The 18,409-nt window shown below is 42.5% G+C and overlaps 1 protein-coding gene across 1 annotated transcript in view; it reads right to left on the reverse strand.

Annotated features, from left to right (window-relative positions):
• The window catches only part of LOC104953634 (receptor tyrosine-protein kinase erbB-4), a 58,029-nt gene extending 40,914 nt beyond the window's left edge, over nucleotides 1-17,115 (reverse strand). Inside the window, exons 1-8 of the mRNA XM_010780606.1 lie at nucleotides 17,077-17,115; nucleotides 16,930-16,994; nucleotides 16,538-16,743; nucleotides 14,633-14,765; nucleotides 8,573-8,666; nucleotides 6,367-6,521; nucleotides 3,387-3,431; nucleotides 1,048-1,180 (exon numbers count right to left, since the gene is read on the reverse strand). Of these exons, the coding sequence (XP_010778908.1) occupies nucleotides 1,048-1,180; nucleotides 3,387-3,431; nucleotides 6,367-6,521; nucleotides 8,573-8,666; nucleotides 14,633-14,765; nucleotides 16,538-16,743; nucleotides 16,930-16,994; nucleotides 17,077-17,115 (870 nt within the window). The remainder of the gene's footprint in view (nucleotides 1-1,047; nucleotides 1,181-3,386; nucleotides 3,432-6,366; nucleotides 6,522-8,572; nucleotides 8,667-14,632; nucleotides 14,766-16,537; nucleotides 16,744-16,929; nucleotides 16,995-17,076) is intronic.
• Nucleotides 17,116-18,409: the final 1,294 nt, after the last annotated feature.

An 18,409-nucleotide genomic window follows, 5' to 3' on the forward strand; every position in this document is an offset into this window, starting at 1 on the left:
TCCTCTCCTTCACTTTGACAGTACATTAGTGAATATTCTTGGACTGAAGACTTCCCTTCCAGTCAAGACGCTGTCGGAACAGGGCCCGCCTGATTAAGATGGATGTGTGTGGCCGGGACGAGGCAGAAAGTGCCCATGGCCGCCCTCCTCCGATTTCCCTCTCCAGCCTGACAGCTGTCTATAACACTGCTGCCTCTACCTGTAAATTATACTAATGCAGAGTGACATCCAGCCTGCCCCACTCCTATAGGCAAGGCCACTCGGCGGACCTGCAGTGTGACACAACCGCTGGAACAAGAGAGTGTGTTGTAGGGTGATCAGCGCATCAACCCTGCACTCACCTACACCTCAATCTTTGACTTTCTCCTCTGAATATAAAGTCTGCTCGGCGGTCTAATGCTTCCAAGAAATGAACTCCCTTCAAGGCCAGATCGATGGGGCGATGGTGGCCGTGCATAATTTTCCGTGCAATGCGTGGTTTGGCTAAGTACCATAGCCAAGGTTTAATGTTTCAAGGTTTGCTTTTAAGTCTAGCATTCGTCTGGAAAAGTGCACTGCCACTTTGAGGTAAAGGATTTCTAACAAACTCAAAGAAAGTGGCAAGCGGTGCACCCAAAACAAAGCAAAAAGATAAAGGGAAAAGGCTTTTAGAGCAGGTAAACATACAAAAGTGTCTAAGTTAGGCATTTCTGAGAAAGATGCATCAAAGACACCCATCAGTGGGCCATAGACTCAATCCCCTTTTGTGTTATGTCCTTAGGTGAAAGAACATGATTCAACAGACATTTATTCAAATCAAAAACACTTTGAAATTGTCCCTTTTAGCAAACAAACTTTTGCCTTGTTCATTTTGTGTCCCATAAGGTAGGCATCTTTCCCAATTTCCTCCCCGGGATCAATACAACTCATTAAACAGTGGTGATGTGTCTAAAGCCATTACTAACCCCAGAGCTATTACTAATTTATTCTGTAGCTGCAATTCATTCTACAAATTCTGTACCGTCGGACCAAAATGAAGTCATGGTAAAAGCAGCAGAAAACTCTCACCTCCGTCTCCAAGAAGCGCCGCAGGGCCCTCTTCTTCTTGATGCTCTTGCGGCGGACAGAGACGGCCACGCTGAGCGCCAGAATGACGATGATAAACAAACCGCCGATGATGCCAGCTGCAATTAGCGGTGTCCTGTAGAGGCGGAGGAAGAGGAGAAGCAAGAACATTGCAGGAAACCAAAAAGGCAATTTGAGAGGAAGTGCAAGGCTCAGAAAATGACCACTTCTTAAACGTACCAAAAAAACTACTTCCTACAATTCCTTTTTTCTCTCTTCATTTTGCACACCTCTCTATCTTTATCCTTTCAACTAGTTACTTCCAGGCTAGAGATGCCAGGTTGTGCTCTTGCCCATACTGTAGTTCCACACTTTTCATTTAAGCAAGACAGTAAGTACATAGGTTTTCAGGCTCTTGACTATTTTTTGTTTCTTACGTAACGTGTTTTCTTTTAGAATAGTGGAAAGAAAACATCCAAACTACACATTCAGGTCTTTTTTGACTAACTTTGTTGCGTGTCTGTAGATTTATCCAACATAAATACAAAATATTACATTTAAAAGAAAGAATGTAAGACAATACGTAATGTCTTAATCGATGATGAGGTGTACGGAGTGCATGTTGACCCCCTTCTGTAGTGTCCTGAAAAATGTGTGAAATGTTACGATAAATACATTTAAGGCGGTATTCTCATTATTACATACGCCAACACTTTCAAGTTTCATCTGTACGTCTATAATCTATTATTTTGTTCTTCTTCTGAACAGTATTCGGCAAAATAACTTGATGGAGAAAAGTCCTTTATTTAACAAAGCATGGAAATTGTTTTATTTTGCTTTAATGGAATTTAAACGTGCTACCCAGCGTAAGTCCTCCTCGACTATAACTCCTAATAAATGCGGAATTAAAAGTACCAATCCTTCCCAAATTGCTTTTGAATCTTCTGGGGGGTGGGGAGGGGGGGAAATCTGTTTAAGTCAGGCCTAAAGGTTGGAAGTTAAAAGCACTTCCTCTTCGATAATAACACCGCTAATGCTTTTGCCATTTACATACCTCTTGCACTTGTGTCTGCCATTATGCCAAGGCTACAATCTCTCCTACTATTCCTCTCTTTTCATTTATCCTTCCCCTCTGTATTCCATTTTCACCTTCTCGCCAGAAATATTATTTTAAAAACATAGCACCTGCTTCTACCTGACTCCAAAACTCTATTAGTTGTAAAGGCCATTAGCGGCTAATGGAAGTCTCATGTACCACGGAGCTACGGATAGCAAGGTGTCGTCTGCTTTAGATATCGATTGTGAAGACCCCAAAGAAGGGCGGGGACGGGGGACGGGGGGTAGCTTGAAATGTACAAAGAGGCTGTGGGGGTTCGACATAATGAGATATACAGCCATGTGGTGAATAGTAATGCAGCAGTTTGGCATGGATTCAACAAACAGGGAGACAAGGAGAAACAACAACAAGGGGACGTATAGGGGAAATTAGAAGACATGGAGGGAAAAGAGAGAGACACGAAGTAGAGCAGGAGACAAGAGAAAGGACTTCTCCAATTAGGAAGAAAGGGTTTACAGCGGAACAAGCGACACGAGGTCAGCGAACGAGACGGGGGAATGGTGCCGCTGTAAGAGCAAAAAGAACAACTCTGGGAGTAGAGACTCAGCAGAAGCCTGCCAGGGGGAAATAAAAAAGGTCTCATTTATGTTCCCTCGGTTTAAAAGCAGCTCAAGACCCTCTTTTTTTATGGCTTTGCTGGTTTGGTTCAATTCTAATGAGTTTGTCACTCCTTTGAATGCGCTCTTACTGTAAGAGATCACTTGTTTTTATGGGCCTTTTTTAATGGAGTTCTTGTCGTGCCTTCAGGCTATTTAGGTGGATGTACACAAAATGCTTTTATAAACTTGGCTGTTTCATAATAGTTTTAGTAGCTGTGTTACTAGATGTAGCTCAGTATAGTTATTTAGAGACATATCACGTAGTGCCAAAATATGTATAGCGACAGTCTTCCCAAAATAAAACGTCTCCATGTCGATTTTGGAGATATTCGCCATAGATATTTTTGCCTTCTCTTCAATATAATGGAACTACATGGATTGTGGTTTGTTGATTACTGTTCCTTTCAGATTTGTTTCATTTTGACCTTATCCATAATTAGAATGACATCATAAAAGAGGGTCTTTCAATGTGGGCATATACGTTTTTTCCAGAAGAATTAGACAAGAACAAAACAATTATAACTGACACTTGTTACTGAGCATCATGGGAAACATTAATGAGTAGTGGCAGGTTTCGATGGTGGTCTCCCTGCCCCACATTACAAACACATCCTGAGATCCCTTACCTGTCCATCATCCCGACACAATCTTGGAGTCTCGGCCCGACGCACCTGCAGGGCAAACAAACCAAGAGAGATCATCCATTAAACCGGGGACAGGTTATGAGTAAACCTCGTCGTGTCTTTCACCCGCGTCAATCAGCTGTCACCTGCGCACAATTGAATCCACGAGCACGGACCAACACTTGTCAACAGGAGATGAAGAAGCATTTGGATGAAAAAAAACATTACCGTTCACTATCTATTTAAAATAGAAAATCTACTTCATAGGTGGCAAGTTGCAGTGTGTCTTGTCTCCGGTGAGTATTTGACCCCAAGTTAAACAGGGAGAAAAAGGTTTGCAAGTTCCTTCCAGATGTTTAGCTTTTTTTGGTTGTGATTAAAAAAAATAGTGTGATTTGCAGCTGACACTGGAGAATATTTAACTTCTTCCCGAATACAAGAAATAAATTAAATCTGTCGTGTTAACATGCCATTGATTTATGAGGCTTTTTTTGCATTTAGGTAAGTAGCAAATGCAGACAGTTGGCTGCTCGTTAATTCTATCTCCTTGAGTGGAGAGCTTTGAACAAAAGGATAGACACAGAAGAACGGGTTAGAAATGCTTCTGTGTGTGTGTGTGTGTGTGTGTGTGTGTGTGTGTGTGTGTGTGTGTGTGTGTGTGTGTGTGTGTGTGTGTGTGTGTGCGTGTGTGTGTGGGTGCGTTTCACACAAGACACAACAAATTACATAGCAAATTAGGAGAGCGTGCTAACTTTAGAATTAAATCGGTGACAACTGTGGCTTCTCCAAAGTCGCTCAGCTGTCAATTAAACGGTGCACCAAACAGCCAATTAGCTATTAATCACTGTCTAAAGAGTGTGTGTGTGTGTGTGTGTGTGTGTGTGTGTGTGTGTGTGTGTGTGTGTGTGTGTGTGTGTGTGTGTGTGTGCGTGTGCGTGTGCGTGTGCGTGTGTGTGTTAGTCAGTTTCCCTCCAGGAGAACAAAAGAGTAGTCGGACAATAAACATCCTCAGGCAGGTACAGAAAGTGTAGAAAGTCTCTTGTGCTAATGCTTCTTGTGTTTTGTATTGTTCCTAGTTGGCTACTACTTCAGGATTTCTTTGGATAACTTTCATATTGAAGTAAACGTAATAATTCCGAGGCCAGTTCTGGAGTAGATTAAGTTGTTTTGAGTGTTGATGGAGAAGCTCAAACGTTAGCATAGCCATTATCAAACAAAACTCCATTCAGAAAACAAGCATTCAAACAAGTTGTTTGTTTGTTTGTTGACTAGCAGACAGATTTGACACACATAATGTCAGACTTTTCCAAAATTGGCGTCATGATTTAGTAAAGTCGGCGACAGTTGGATACAGTACATTTATTGCAATGAAATCATGGAGAGCTAAACACAAATGATGCCGTGTTCACACTCAGCCAGGTTGAACATTTGAGGATAAGTTGAACATGTCTGTGTCAGATTTGCACCATTCCCTTTCGAATAATGCTGTATCTTTCCCTCCGTGCATCCCCGTCCTCTTCCCTCGAGAAGCCTTCGAAGGCGGTGTAACGAAGCAACTGGTTTAATCGTCTGCCCTGTTGAAGCTACAAACTCTTTACCCGCCTCAAGGGCGCCGCTGTTTCCCTGACACTGACCTTTGACCTCGCCAATGTCTCACTGCGGCTCAAGGCCTCTAATACCCAGACAAAGCTTCTGTCTGGATGTCAATCCGCAGCGCCCCGTGGCTGTAGGGCAGGATAAGATGACAACGCGTGATGGAGGTGTTGTCATGCCGACGACAGATAAATGTCCACGCGGTCGGGAGCGGTTGTGACTGGCTCACGGGAAGAATAACAGCTTCACATGTACCTTTTCTCCCTGCTTCTCTTACATTGTTTGTTTCTGCCTATTCACTCAGTGTGTACTTATACTATAAACACTTAAAGGGTCGCTGCAATAGCAAAAATAACCTCCTGCTATGTGAGAGAGTACATTACATCTCTTTCCACCTTGGATCATATCTGCAGCCCTGTTGCTAGGTTTCAGCACTCTAACTTTGTTTGCTCCACATACTTCTCCTCTGTATATGAACCATCCCCCCTGTGGTTTCCTGGATAGCGTGCTAAGGCAGCTATTTAAAAACACAGCCACAATGACCCAAAATCAATTCATGGAATTGTTTTTTACCGTCTATATCCGGCATATTTCAAACTGTTAGTTTTCTGTCGACGGATCAACTGATAAATGTATTTATTTATTATTATGAGTGTTGTTTTTTTGTTATCTTAATGTGTGCACATGTAGAAATGTGTCTACATAGGATATACATATTTTATACATATTTGTAATTTTATATTCGGGATTGTGGGAAACGGTATTTCGATCTCTCTGTCTGTAAACACAAACTGAAAGATTGACAATAAAGTTGACTGACTATTTCAGTACTAGCCTTCACAGTCCCATCTTACCTCTCTCCTAACAACTGTTCTTGGTGTGAAGTTCCTAACAAGGTATAAAACATGAATGACCTTATGTTGTGTCTAATAAGTCTGTCTTGTAGCAACAATGACACTCTACACTGAGGTACATCTTCAGGATTTCTATTGCATTTTCAGTGTTATGCTTTTTCTCAGGTACTTCTTCCACCTCCACATACAACCTTTCGACTGTCTCCCTTATCTTACATTTCCACGCTGTACACCCCACACCACCTTCCCCCTTGGCTTTATACCTCCCCTCTAGCTACTGTCTCTCTTTCACTCACAGTTCATCTGCACTATACTCCACGTGGCCTTTAGGGTCAATGCATTCTGCTTCTGACCGGAGAGCCAACAGGAGCCAGGTACAGGTCGGGGATTGAAGCAGCCTTTAGATTATGTTATCCCCTCTCCCTCTTTGGAAGAAAGGCACCCAATGTCCAAAAGCAGAATGTCTTCACAAGAATTTCAACCGCATAGAAGCACCTACGCTTTTGAATGTTCACATTTCTACATTCCTCTCTTACCCCTGGGTGCAGTTGGCGTGGCAGGGATGACACTCGTTGTTGGCCTTGGCGTATTTGAAGATGAAACCGTTGGGCCCCTGCACCCCATCGGGGCACTTCTCCACACAGTTGGGTCCATCTTTGAAGTGGAAGCATTTCACACATTGGTCCGGACCCTGAGGAAGAGGGAGGAGGGAGATGAGAGGAGGGGTTAGGAGGATGTGGCGGACAAGGGATGAATAAAGAAAAAGAGGGTGCGGTAATGGGATTAGTGAGATGGAACGACGGGGAATCAACAGAGAGAGGGAAGAAATGTCGGACAAAATAATGGGCGGAGGAAATAAAGTTAGGGGAAATTAAATGGGATAAAGCGAGAAGAAATAATGGAGGTGTCAGAAAATGTAAAAGGGGGAAAGAAAGGAATCAAATACAAACCTGGCGAATCATGTCAAATGTGCTCACTTCCCACCACGTTTAATGCGCGCGGCACATGAATGCCATTCAGTGATTTATAATGTGTTGAGCAAAATTGCCAAGAGTGTATTCCGACACGGCCCTGTTCAAATTGGCAAAACGCATAAGGAATCAGGTCGTGTCATCGAATGTGATAGAGGAGATGACAAGTGGTAACTGAGCTGAGCTGCAGTGTGTGCATACATGAGAGAGCAGTAGGGGCAAGGCTGTGTGTGTGTGTTTATGCTTTATTGGAACCGGCGTGTTGACTTCAAATAGTGCAAAGATTTGGAGGTGTGTGTTTTGGCGCCACGCTCCGTTGCTAATGACGGACGCAGTGACCTGACGGACAGCTCCTCACAGCTTGACACACAGATCCACACGCCATCAATAAAACATTATTCTCACTTTGCATCTTTGTGCGTACGCATGCGCCAGTGTGAAGGCATACAGATGTCTGATTGCATCCGAGTGTGTCCGTATATGCCGCATGCATGTGTATCTGTGTGTAAGAGCGCCTGCGGATGATTGACTCCGGTGTTATTTACTACTCGGCTGTGACCGGCATGGCAAAGTCGGGACGCCTCTGTGCATCCTTGAGGAGCGTCTCTCCCCCTCTTCATCTCTTATTCTCTCTCTGTCTCCTTCTCCAGGGACAGTCATGAAAGGTTACTCACACAAGCACTAAATTCCACATGCGGCGCATTCGATACAACCTGTGACACTGGAAATGCAAAATGTGTTGGAAGGGGGTGGAGCTAACGACTCCTAAAGGAGAAAGGTTGTTGCTTTCTTACACCTGCTTCCTATCAGCAGCACTCAACTTAAGCCGAATTATTACAAGAAAACATACATTAACAGTATTTCAGTGAAACATACATAGATGCAGAAACAATCTTTGAATGATTTTTAGCCATATGTGAATACAATAATAGATATTTCCTCTGACTATGGGCCATAACTCAACTTCTGAGAAGTCTAACTTGAGAAAGTATACATTTACATACCTGATAGATAAACCAATTGTGCGTGGTAAAGAGAATTATTTGGATCCCAATAACTATCCTAGCATAGGAAGCTGCTGCCTATAATGAAAAGTAACCCTAAAAAAGAGTTGTATACTATTTTTGAATTGTTTTAGAGATAAAAAGTTGTGGCTAAAGTTAGTTAGTTAGCTAACTTAATAGCAACATTATTCTTACATGTTAGCCCCTTTGTCTCTCAAACTCTCTTAACTCTAACAGGAGAGATTACATATTTGTTAGGATTTATGTGTACCTGTGGATTAATACACATTTAATGTCAGTATGTGTGGCTCTAGGACTTTTGAAGTACACTTAATTTCATCCTGATTGGAGACAGAACAAGCAGTGCAACAGGTGGCTCATTTGTGCTTTTGTGTTATATTTTCTGGGTGGATAAATGACATGTGAGGGATCAAATCTGGGAGCATAAAGGTAACTTTAAGGGAAGGTCATAAAGTAATCTCATTTTTCTCTCATGAGTGTGTGCTTGCCAAAAAGCATGCCTGCACAGTAGTTTATCATTCCTCCCATTAACCTAGCATTCACCTTTGCAAACACGGCACATACATCTTTTCAAATCCGGTGCGCGAAACAAAAAAAAACAAGTTGGAAACCCACTTCAGCACGCAAGAGATATGGGACTATCTTAAATAGAAAAATGAGAGGAGCGGTTTTGATCTACAGTCCACCTTCAGAAAGTATCATTAAGTGAACGTTGATGGTGTCTGAAGTGTGTCCAGGAGTCTTACCTGTCCAAAACATGTCATGGTGTTCCCCTCCATCTTCTCACACTGGCTATCACACTCCAGGCACACAGATCCATTGGAAAATTCCCGCATCTCCCTGATAGAGATAGGAAAATCAAGATAGAGGTGCATGTATTATAGATTTGAGAGCATACCCAGTTGAAATATTGATTGAGAGCATGCTGTGGAGGATTTTGAAGTCCGCTGTGTGTATGCGCGCCAGCTGTACATAGCAACCTTTTGATTATAGTATAATAATAATAATAATAATATAATCATTATACCAACATGCTATACAGTATCAAGAAAGACAGGTCAAAGCTTCATCTCCCTGATTTCTAACTGCACTGCCTGCTGGAGTGCCCTCCGGTAGAGGGGCACGCAGGGCAGATCGCTGCCTAAGACTATTTGATCAAGTTAAAGGCTTAGTATGGTCAATATGCAAACAGGAAGGCTCATGAATAATTAACAGCCTTTTCAAATGGTGGGCAAACACGAGGGGATTCGTGGAGGGAGGAGGAGAGCTGGTGGAAGGGAATGGGGAAGGAAGCCAGGGAGAGGGCATGGAAAAAAAGAGTAAGACAAATAATAAATGTTATTTATGTCTAATCAAATATGATATCATTGCAGTCGTGCATCTGGTAGGAGAGTCTTTATGTAGCCATTTTGAGCACTGCATGTAGTCCATGATGCTTCGGCTTTTAGTCTTCTGGAGGCGAACAATAGAGCTCGATATTGGGTTTATACCGTGCAATTACCCAGACAGGAGCCGCAGAGTGCCCCAGGCCGCACGGTTGCATCCCCATTAGTCCATATGTGTGTGTTTGCATGCACCAGATCCATACATTTCTCCCATTGTTTGTGTCAGGTTCAGTACAGTATCTGTTTTTGAAGTCTCCGGCGAGCGGAGGATTGCGGGCCGTCGATACGAACCGCGGCCGATCAAAAACACTTTTCACATCAGAGGGATCGATCAGCCGATGCTGAGGAGGACAGACATGTCTCAGAGGAGGATACACCCGGTTACAAACAAGAACCCTTTTCTCACAGCGGTGGGATAATAAGGGGGATAATGAGGGGGATTCTGGGTGCGCGGTTTGTTTGTGTTTGGATGAGATGCTACTCGGGTGGAATATAGATTCAACAGATTCTTCTTTGTGAGCTGTTTTTTTTACGTGATTTTGCATATTTGGATGGCCGGCGGGTATGTGTGTTTTACGCATTTTCATTGGGTGCATTTTGGAAACATCTTAGACGTGCAGGTTCTAAAAGCCACAAAAAAGAGAGACACTGCAGAATTCCACTGTATCACATTAAGGGGCAATACAAGTGAATATAAAACACTAGAGTTCCCTTTTCCCGTGCCTTTTATAGCAGATGTGTACCGTAATTTTTGGACTATAAGCCGCACCTGAATATAAGCCGCAGCAGCGGCATACCACTCTCGGTTCCACTTTTACTTTTGCGCTCCCTGTCTCACTCTTTCCGGCCTCCAGCTTTTCCTGCTGGAACCCGCCGCTTAAAGGTGGGGGTCCGCGGACCGGCAATAGAGCCCATAGAGTTAAAGGTGTTGGCCATAGATTAGCCGCACCGTTATATAAACCGCAGCGTCGAAAAATAGGGAAAAAGGCGCGGCTTATAGTCCGAAAATTACGGTACTACTATTTTGACTACTTTTTAATGACTTCTTGTTTGGAAAAATGCTCATTTGATTATAATATGGGGAAATTGATTGATTAACTGATTGATTGATTGATTGATTGATTGATTGATTGATTGATTGATTGTATACTATTCTGAAGGCTTAGTCTATGATATATTAAATATCTTGGTTTCGGAAAGTAACAAAATGTTTTCCTAACCCTCCCCTCCCTGCTCGTCTCAAGCCCCAAACATACAGTATCACGGTGTCCTTTTATTAATAATGTTTTTCAGTGGGATTCAAAGGAAACTCCCATTGCTCTTTGCACATTTCTCCCTCGTCTATCTTTCCCTTGTTCAAAAATAAATGAGTTTTCTCTCCTGGAAGCTCTGTCCAGGGGAATCCTTTAGAAACAGGGCCCAGGCCGTGCGGAGATATCTCCTTTGTTGTATGAGGGGGAGAAAAAATACATGGACGAGAATAGGTGAGAGACAAAGACCTCGGCAACGGTGCTCTCCAGGGTCATTTCCATTCCTTCAAAGCCGTTCCTCCTGATCGGCCCCCTTCACGGCTGGAAGTGTGCGCCAAGGGCCCCGTCGGGGGGGAAGGCCTGACGGGGGATTAGCCCTGTTTTAGCAGGAGTTTAAGCAGGACTGTGGCTACTATTCAGACCCCCAAACCAGAGCATGGGCAACCCAGCAGAGCAACTTTTTTAATTACACACTTTCAACGCCTGCCTAATCCCCCCCCCACCCCCCCGAAACCCCAGTGGACACCATCTCAGCCGTTTTCCTTTTCCCATCTCGCACGCCTCTGCTCCTCCTTTGTTTTATTCAAGAGACGTATAAACTAAAGGGAATTAGTGCCTTTACTCATTAAGAATGGAGACGTGTAAAGAGGGCGAGCTGAGGAATCTTAAGGTTTAAAATCATCGACCTGGAAACAAATTTAATGAGCCAACGCTCAATTCTGTAGAGAGTTACAGTCTAATACAATAGATTCAGAGCAACAGTACAACTCCATTTACAGTAACTTACCAATTATTAATATTACAGCAAGTTACTGACAAAACAGGTAACGCTCTATGAAGACGATGGGATACTTTGATTTACAATGCTTTTGAACCATAAAGCATGGAAACCTGTCACGGTAGAGGTACGACATACACACATGAACCTATAATGGAGCATAGGGCTCCTTTAATACTCTTTTAAAGGATGAAACTCACCACTCTCTATGTGCATATAAAGAGTATTATTTAAAGCCTTTTGGAACCAACTTGCCTTTTTCTCTCTGTTTCCCCTACCATTGTCTTGGCGGGGCGCCCTGCCTGAAATTCAAGGTGTATTTTTGTTTTGTTTTTTTATTTAAAAAATATATATTTATAGCACCAAATTGCAACTGAAGTAATCTATCTACGGTCACTTTTCACATTGAACATGTGCTCTTTTATTAAATAAACTAAACGCCTTTGTTATTTATCCAATGTATGTGCATGTTTCAGTGTCCACAGCTTTGCGTATTCACATTCTCCCTCTGCTCCCCCCCTCACACACACACACACACACACACACACACACACACACACACACACACACACACACACACACACACACACACACACACACAATCAGAGACAAGAGCGGAGGAAAGGAGGAGAACAACAAAGTGTAAAAAAGTCAAACAAATCTGCATTATGGCCCCGAGCGCTGCTGTCTGCCCGCTTGTGTCGCCCCCCCCCCAGTTTCAAATTTGTTTATTATTATTTTTTAACTGCAAGCCGTTATCGTCACTGCCCAGGTGGACGCATGCGAACGCGACAACGAACGTAGCGTGCGCATTCTAAAAATAGCTCACAGATGGTGAGCAGNAAGACATCAAGTAAAAACCATACACATATTTGCCAATGGGGCAGCCACATGTAGATGTGGTTGGTATATGATCATGTGACTTCTTATTTCTATACTTATTCAGTGTTTCCCCTACCATTGTCTTGGCGGGGCGCTGCGCCCTGCCTGAAATTCAAGTTGTTTTTTTTTATTTAAAAAAAAATATATATATATATATATAGCACCAAATTGCAAATGAAGTAATCTATCTACGGTCACTTTTCACATTGAACATGTGCTCTTTCATTAAATAAACTAAACGCCTATGTTATTTATCCAATGTATGTGAATGTATCAGTGTCCACTGCTTTGCGTATTCACATTCTCCCTCTGCTCTGTTTCGGAAGGGTGGGGCTCCCCCCACACACACGCGAATGCACACATTCACAATCAGAGACAAGAGCGGAGGAAAGGAGGAGAACAACAAAGCGTAAAAAAAGTCAAACAAATCTGCATTATTGCCCCGAGCTCTGCCCGTTTGTGTCCCCCCCCCCCGTTTCAAATTCGATAAAAATATTATTTTTTAACCTCAAGCCGTTATCGTCACGGGAGAAGGACACAAACAGCCTGCCCAGGGGGACGCGCGCGAACGCGACAACGAACGTAGCGTGCGCATTCTAAAAATAGCTCACAGATGGTGAGCAGGTACCGCGGTTTTGAACTACAGTATTGAATTTGACAGAAAACAACAATGAAACGCCAGCAGAAGAATAGTCTAATGAGTTGAGTGAATACAAAGACAGGAGATGTGAGTTGGTTTATTCAGTAAATTAGCTCAGGATAATTGGATGTTCTGTCTACACCTGTTGATGTGAGGCTAATGCAGGATTTGCTAGCTTGATGCTACCGGCATTTAGCGGCAGTGACTCAACAAATTGCCTCTTAAAATGTATCGTCAGCAATGTATGACAAGCAGACTGCTTGTTTAATGTTAGACTCACACCAATAGCTCAATATGATCATAACACGATTGCTTTCATATCAGAGATCAGATGAGGTGGAGCAATAGAGGATGAGGCAGAGAGAAAGCAGCAGCAGCACAGGGTTGCAGCAGGTATGTTATATGCTGTAGTCAGGTGATTTAAATGTATCAATGAAAGGAAGAAGTGTAGGCTACATGATAAGGGAATACAGTTTGAATAAAAGTAGTACAGTGTAACACATTACTTTTTAATGTAAAAATACGTTGTTACTGTACGATATCAATAACAATAATCAAAAAATAAATTCGAGCAGCACCCTGCCAAGTCAGTAAACCTAGGGGAAACACTGTACTGTATTATATGTATGGTCTATTTTTAAGTTGTGTAGTAGGAAGTAAGTTTTGTATCATGGCTTGAGACTGAAAGCATATGACCACCAGGGGGGAAGATACAGGTTTTCTAAGATTTCCATCTCATGAAAGCTACCCTTTATCTGTCAAAGATACACAGTGCTTGGCAGGGGGGGGACTTCTTTCCCTAGGCTTTAAATTATGGACATTCTGGTTCAAAAGTTCAGGGCAGTAACACAAAGCAGGGAGTGTGCCTGACTGTCAATGCATCGCAGCGATTGTATTTACAGTATAGGAGACAAGTGTGCTTCAGCAGCTCCCTGCCACGTGTCTCTTCCTCACCAGTCTTCTTCAAAGCCTTCGCTGTGAGCTGTTTTCCCGGCAACTTCAAAGCCTCCCTCCCACAGCCGGTGCCGGGAGAAAGACCAGTAACAAGTCAACATGACCAATGGTTTGTACACCCTCTCCCTCACACATACCCTCTCCACTTCCCCCTTGGGAGAACACGAGCTTGACCTCACCACTCGCGAGAAAGTCCTATCTATCTTGTGGCACACGCTGCCTTATATTAGACGGGTGCTTTCAAGTGTTGTCATTCAAAACATCTCCTAGTACATTCAAGAAGAGCACAAAAGACTACAAAGACGCATTTCACCGGTCCCCAGATGAGCTGGCAGTGCGCTTTTTTGATGTACATAAAGCAATGACCTGAATGCAATTATTCACACTGAAAACAGAACATCAGTGGATTGTGAGGACACTCAAAGGGCCTTTGTCGCAAATGTCAGTTATCTCCCAGCTCAGAGCAGTAAACTCTCTTTTTCTGCCAGCCTGAATGGGCAATTTGTAATAAAATATAATACTTCAACGGTATATTCAAATTGATTATGGACTATGGCTGTAACAGGCAGCCAAATGTTCCTTTAACTGCTCACGGTAACTGTTCACAGAGTGAAATTCCTTATTGGTTCATCTCATTACATTCATGCCAATGCAATTAGACTCCCCTCCTCCAGAGCTCTTGAGAATGTTTTGACTTCATTCTCATGCATCAAAGCGGCTTAAATTGATTTGATTTCTTCTGTTTGTCATGTGCGGCTGTTTGCAAGGGGAATGAATGCAGTCTCCTGAAACTATAATGATCTGATATTCAGGAAAACGCTTCATTTCCGGGTCAGATTCGTGTCATATCAGATCAAACATTTACCCGAAATGCATCGACATGAATAAAAGAAGTGTTTTCTGAATGGATTACTCACCCGTCAAAAAGGTTGCAGGACTCCACGCAGGTGCGGCCCCGCCTGAAGTACCTGCAGGAGAGACACTGGTCGGGCCCCGGGCCCCAGCACCCGTCGTCCGAACACATGCCATCACACACCATGCGCTGCTGAGCTGTGGAGAGGAAGAAAGCCTGTAAGAGAGCCTGTAGCCTGCACCAGTGGAGGAAAGTAACTAAGTACTCTAGTAATTGATTATTATTAATACAACATATAAATGCATGTATACATGAACCTATATAATTATAGGGTTAGCTAGTAGTATATCAAGTCATTTGAATAAACCCCACTTTTACCAGGAAGTTACAAACACATTAATGCATTGATAATTATAGTACGATAAAAATACACGGTTCTTAAATGGACCATTCTGCATAATGACTCCTTACTTAAAGTACAATTTTCACCTTGTAGAATTGCTACTATGACTGTTCTTTGTCCACTGCTGAAACCCACACATATCATTAAATTCAAGCACACTTGAAACTTGATATGATACATTAATAGCTCTGAAGTTAAAGCATCTTATAGTGGTTTATATTATACAATTTAATCTAGAGGATGGCAGCGTGTTTTACCCAAGGATGTCTAAAGAGAACTAGATACAGTAAAGACACCGTTTCCTATGATAAGCCCCGCCTTCTATCTGCCCATCTCGGCTCCGTCAAATGAATAGAGAGGGAAAATATAACTCTGGTTTTGCTTTTAGTTGATTTTACAACGTTGAGAGGGTTAAAAAAGTGTTTGTTTTTGAATAACTTTTTAAAAACGACGGCTATTTCCCAATGTAAGGAGATGGTGAAAAGTGTGTTTGGGCCCGTTATGGACAAGAACAGAATCATATTTGGCCACTACGAAAAATGTGCTTCAAAAGGCCAGCGCACTTCCTGATGGCTTGGTTTTACCATGCATTTTCTTGCATTAGTGTGCGATTGTGTGTGGTCTAGCCGAGGGACGCCCAGCTGTGTGAGTTCTACATTAGTGTTCCCAACACTTCCGCAATTAAAGACCGCCCGTAACAGAACCCTAAGCCCTTTTTTCCCTCAGTCGAACCACAACAATCGATGCTGTTCATTGCACTCAGCGTGTCCTCCATCCGGTGATTGGCAACCACGTCCCCGGGTGTGTCGCCCAGTGGGGGCAGAAACCCTTTGTCAACAGCCGAACAGTCAATGTTAGACAGTGGGGCTAGAGCCTAATGAAGAGGCCTGTGTGAGGCTGCGTCGATCGATTTCTAAACACACACCGCAGTCATTAACTGGCTAATGATATCAAACACAGCCAAGAAAAACTACAGTGTCCGTGTTTTCTCGGTCTTTACTGGCACATTACACGACCAAAGAAATGGTTACTAAGGGATGATAATGCCATTTTCAATTAATTGCAAAACCACGGTGACAATTCCCTCCTTGTATTACACCTCCCTCCCTCCACTCCACAGTTTCCACCATCTGCAGCTCAATCCACATGTACTCTATTCATCGTTTCCATCAGGTGTCCGCTTCCCTGTGGCTAGCAGTGAGCTTAATCCACCTCTGTGCATGACGCATTAAGCACTTTCCTCACAGGGCGCTGAATAAGGGCTTTCATGGCCGGGCAGCTTAGAGACGCTCGTGACACAGTCGCCTTGGAAACGGGCATGGTGTAGTGTAAGGCTGGGGGGGGCGAGATGGATTTGCAGAGATACGCGGGGCATCTGGAATTAATTAGAGGACTAATAGGAAGGAAAAAGAGAGAACAGAGGAACTTTAAAGCTGTTTTGTTACCACCAAATGTGTTTCTTTTTCAAAAAATCCCAAATTGACACACCAGACTGTTTATTTGTAACCAAAGAAAGTACTGCTTTGAACCAGAGTTAAAACGTATTTCATCAAACGGACTACTTACTGCATTCCTTCGGCTCTCTGTTGTTGCGGATCAGGACTTTCTGACTGGACGTCCTGAAGAGAGACGTCCAGTTGACGGTGTTGTAGAAGCACAGGCGGCTGTTGTTGAAGATGTACACGTTCCCGGCGCTGATCTCGTCCAGCGACTGGAACTGAAGCGAGGAGATCCAACGCTGCTTCAAGATCAACAGAGAAATACCACTACCGCTGCAGGAGACAGAGAAAAAGGAAATATTGACAAAGTTGAGATAGATAGTGAGGGGAAAAGACAGATGTGAGATGAAGAACAGGGTGATAAAAAGTTTTTAAAATGAGTGGAATGAAAGAGAAATGTAGCACAAAGAAGGAGTTAGACTGAGAAGGAGGTTGCTTCTGCCCTAAATGACCCATTACTGAGTTACAGGGTCATCAGTGGTGTTCTCCTTTGACTCTGCCAGCACTATCTCTTGGATCTGCCACTTGTGAGCGAACACAGAACCTGTTATCAAAAACGGGGCTAATCAAAGCTGCGTGATGCTTCAAAGGGCCTCTGTGCAGTACATCACGGCCTGGCGGCTCATTAGCCCCAACAGTAGCCATTCAAGTACACGAAAACAGCAAGAAAGAGGGAGATATGAGGAGCTTTTCCAGCAAAGATAGCACATATAATACAAGCATTTCATTTGTAATTAGGTACAAACATGCATGTAAGGAGTTTTTTTTAATTTCATTATAGTGTACAGTAATTGATGCCATTTCATTTATATTGTAATATCAAAGTACCACAGTACATCACTACACTCCCCCCTCCCTCCCTCCACCCGCACATGCCCACACGGGCGAAAAAAATAAGAAAAAAATGCTTATCAATATTGCTTAAACAACAGAGCCATGAAAATAAACATAAAACAAAAAAATAAAAATAAAAAAACATCAAAGTAAAACAAACAAATAATTATACAATTAATTATACAATACAGCGACAAAGTAGACAATGACAACACAACTAGTATTTCCGGCCGTCAGGAAAACGAGCCACAGAATGCACCATTCCATCACTGGTCATATCTCAGATATATTTTCCAAATAAGAAAACAATGGCAACCACAGAGCTTGAAAAATATGTCCACGATTATATTTTTCCAATGTCATTTTCTCCAGAGGTAAAAAATGTGTTATCTGATCAATGAAAAGTTTAAATGTTGGAGGACGTTCATTCTTCCAGAGTAAAAGTATACATTTCTTGGCAAAATATGTTATTGTGATTAGTATTCTATAATGTTTGGGGTTCAGTTTAAAGTTTGGCATGTCATTTAACAGGAAAAAACATGGATTTTGGCTCATTTCGATTCCTAAAACGGCTTTTGTGAGCGCATGAATCGAATCCCAGAAATGTTTCAAGAGATCACAGTCCCAAAACAGATGCATAAATGTTCCTTCTTTTACTTTACATCTCGGACATTTTGGAGAGTTTTCTTTGGAAATTTTATGCATCTTTCTGGGTGTGAGGTAAAATTTGTTGAGAAATTTAAAGTTTGCTTCTTTGATTTTATTGCTTGTGAATGGAAAATGTGTTCTTTCACAGATATTCAGCCATGTAGTTTCATCTATCTGTATCCCTAAGTCCTTTTCCCAGATTTTTTTTAAGGTTGGAAAGGATGACTGAGCTCTTTTAGAAAAAACTGCATTAAATTCTCTAATTTTACCTTTGATTGTGCTCGATGACATCAATATCTCCTCCTCTTCCAACAATCCCGATCTCAATTTATTGCTTTTAATAATTGATTGGATCACGTTCCTAATTTGCAGGTATCTGAAAAAATCCTTATTTGAAATGTCATATTCTGCTCTTAAGTCATTAAATGATTTCAATGTTATATCTTTGTGAAACAAA

The sequence above is a fragment of the Notothenia coriiceps genome, unplaced genomic scaffold (assembly GCF_000735185.1).
Source record: "Notothenia coriiceps isolate Sejong01 unplaced genomic scaffold, NC01 NC01_scaffold00022019, whole genome shotgun sequence".
In the NCBI taxonomy this organism is placed as follows: domain Eukaryota; kingdom Metazoa; phylum Chordata; class Actinopteri; order Perciformes; family Nototheniidae; genus Notothenia; species Notothenia coriiceps.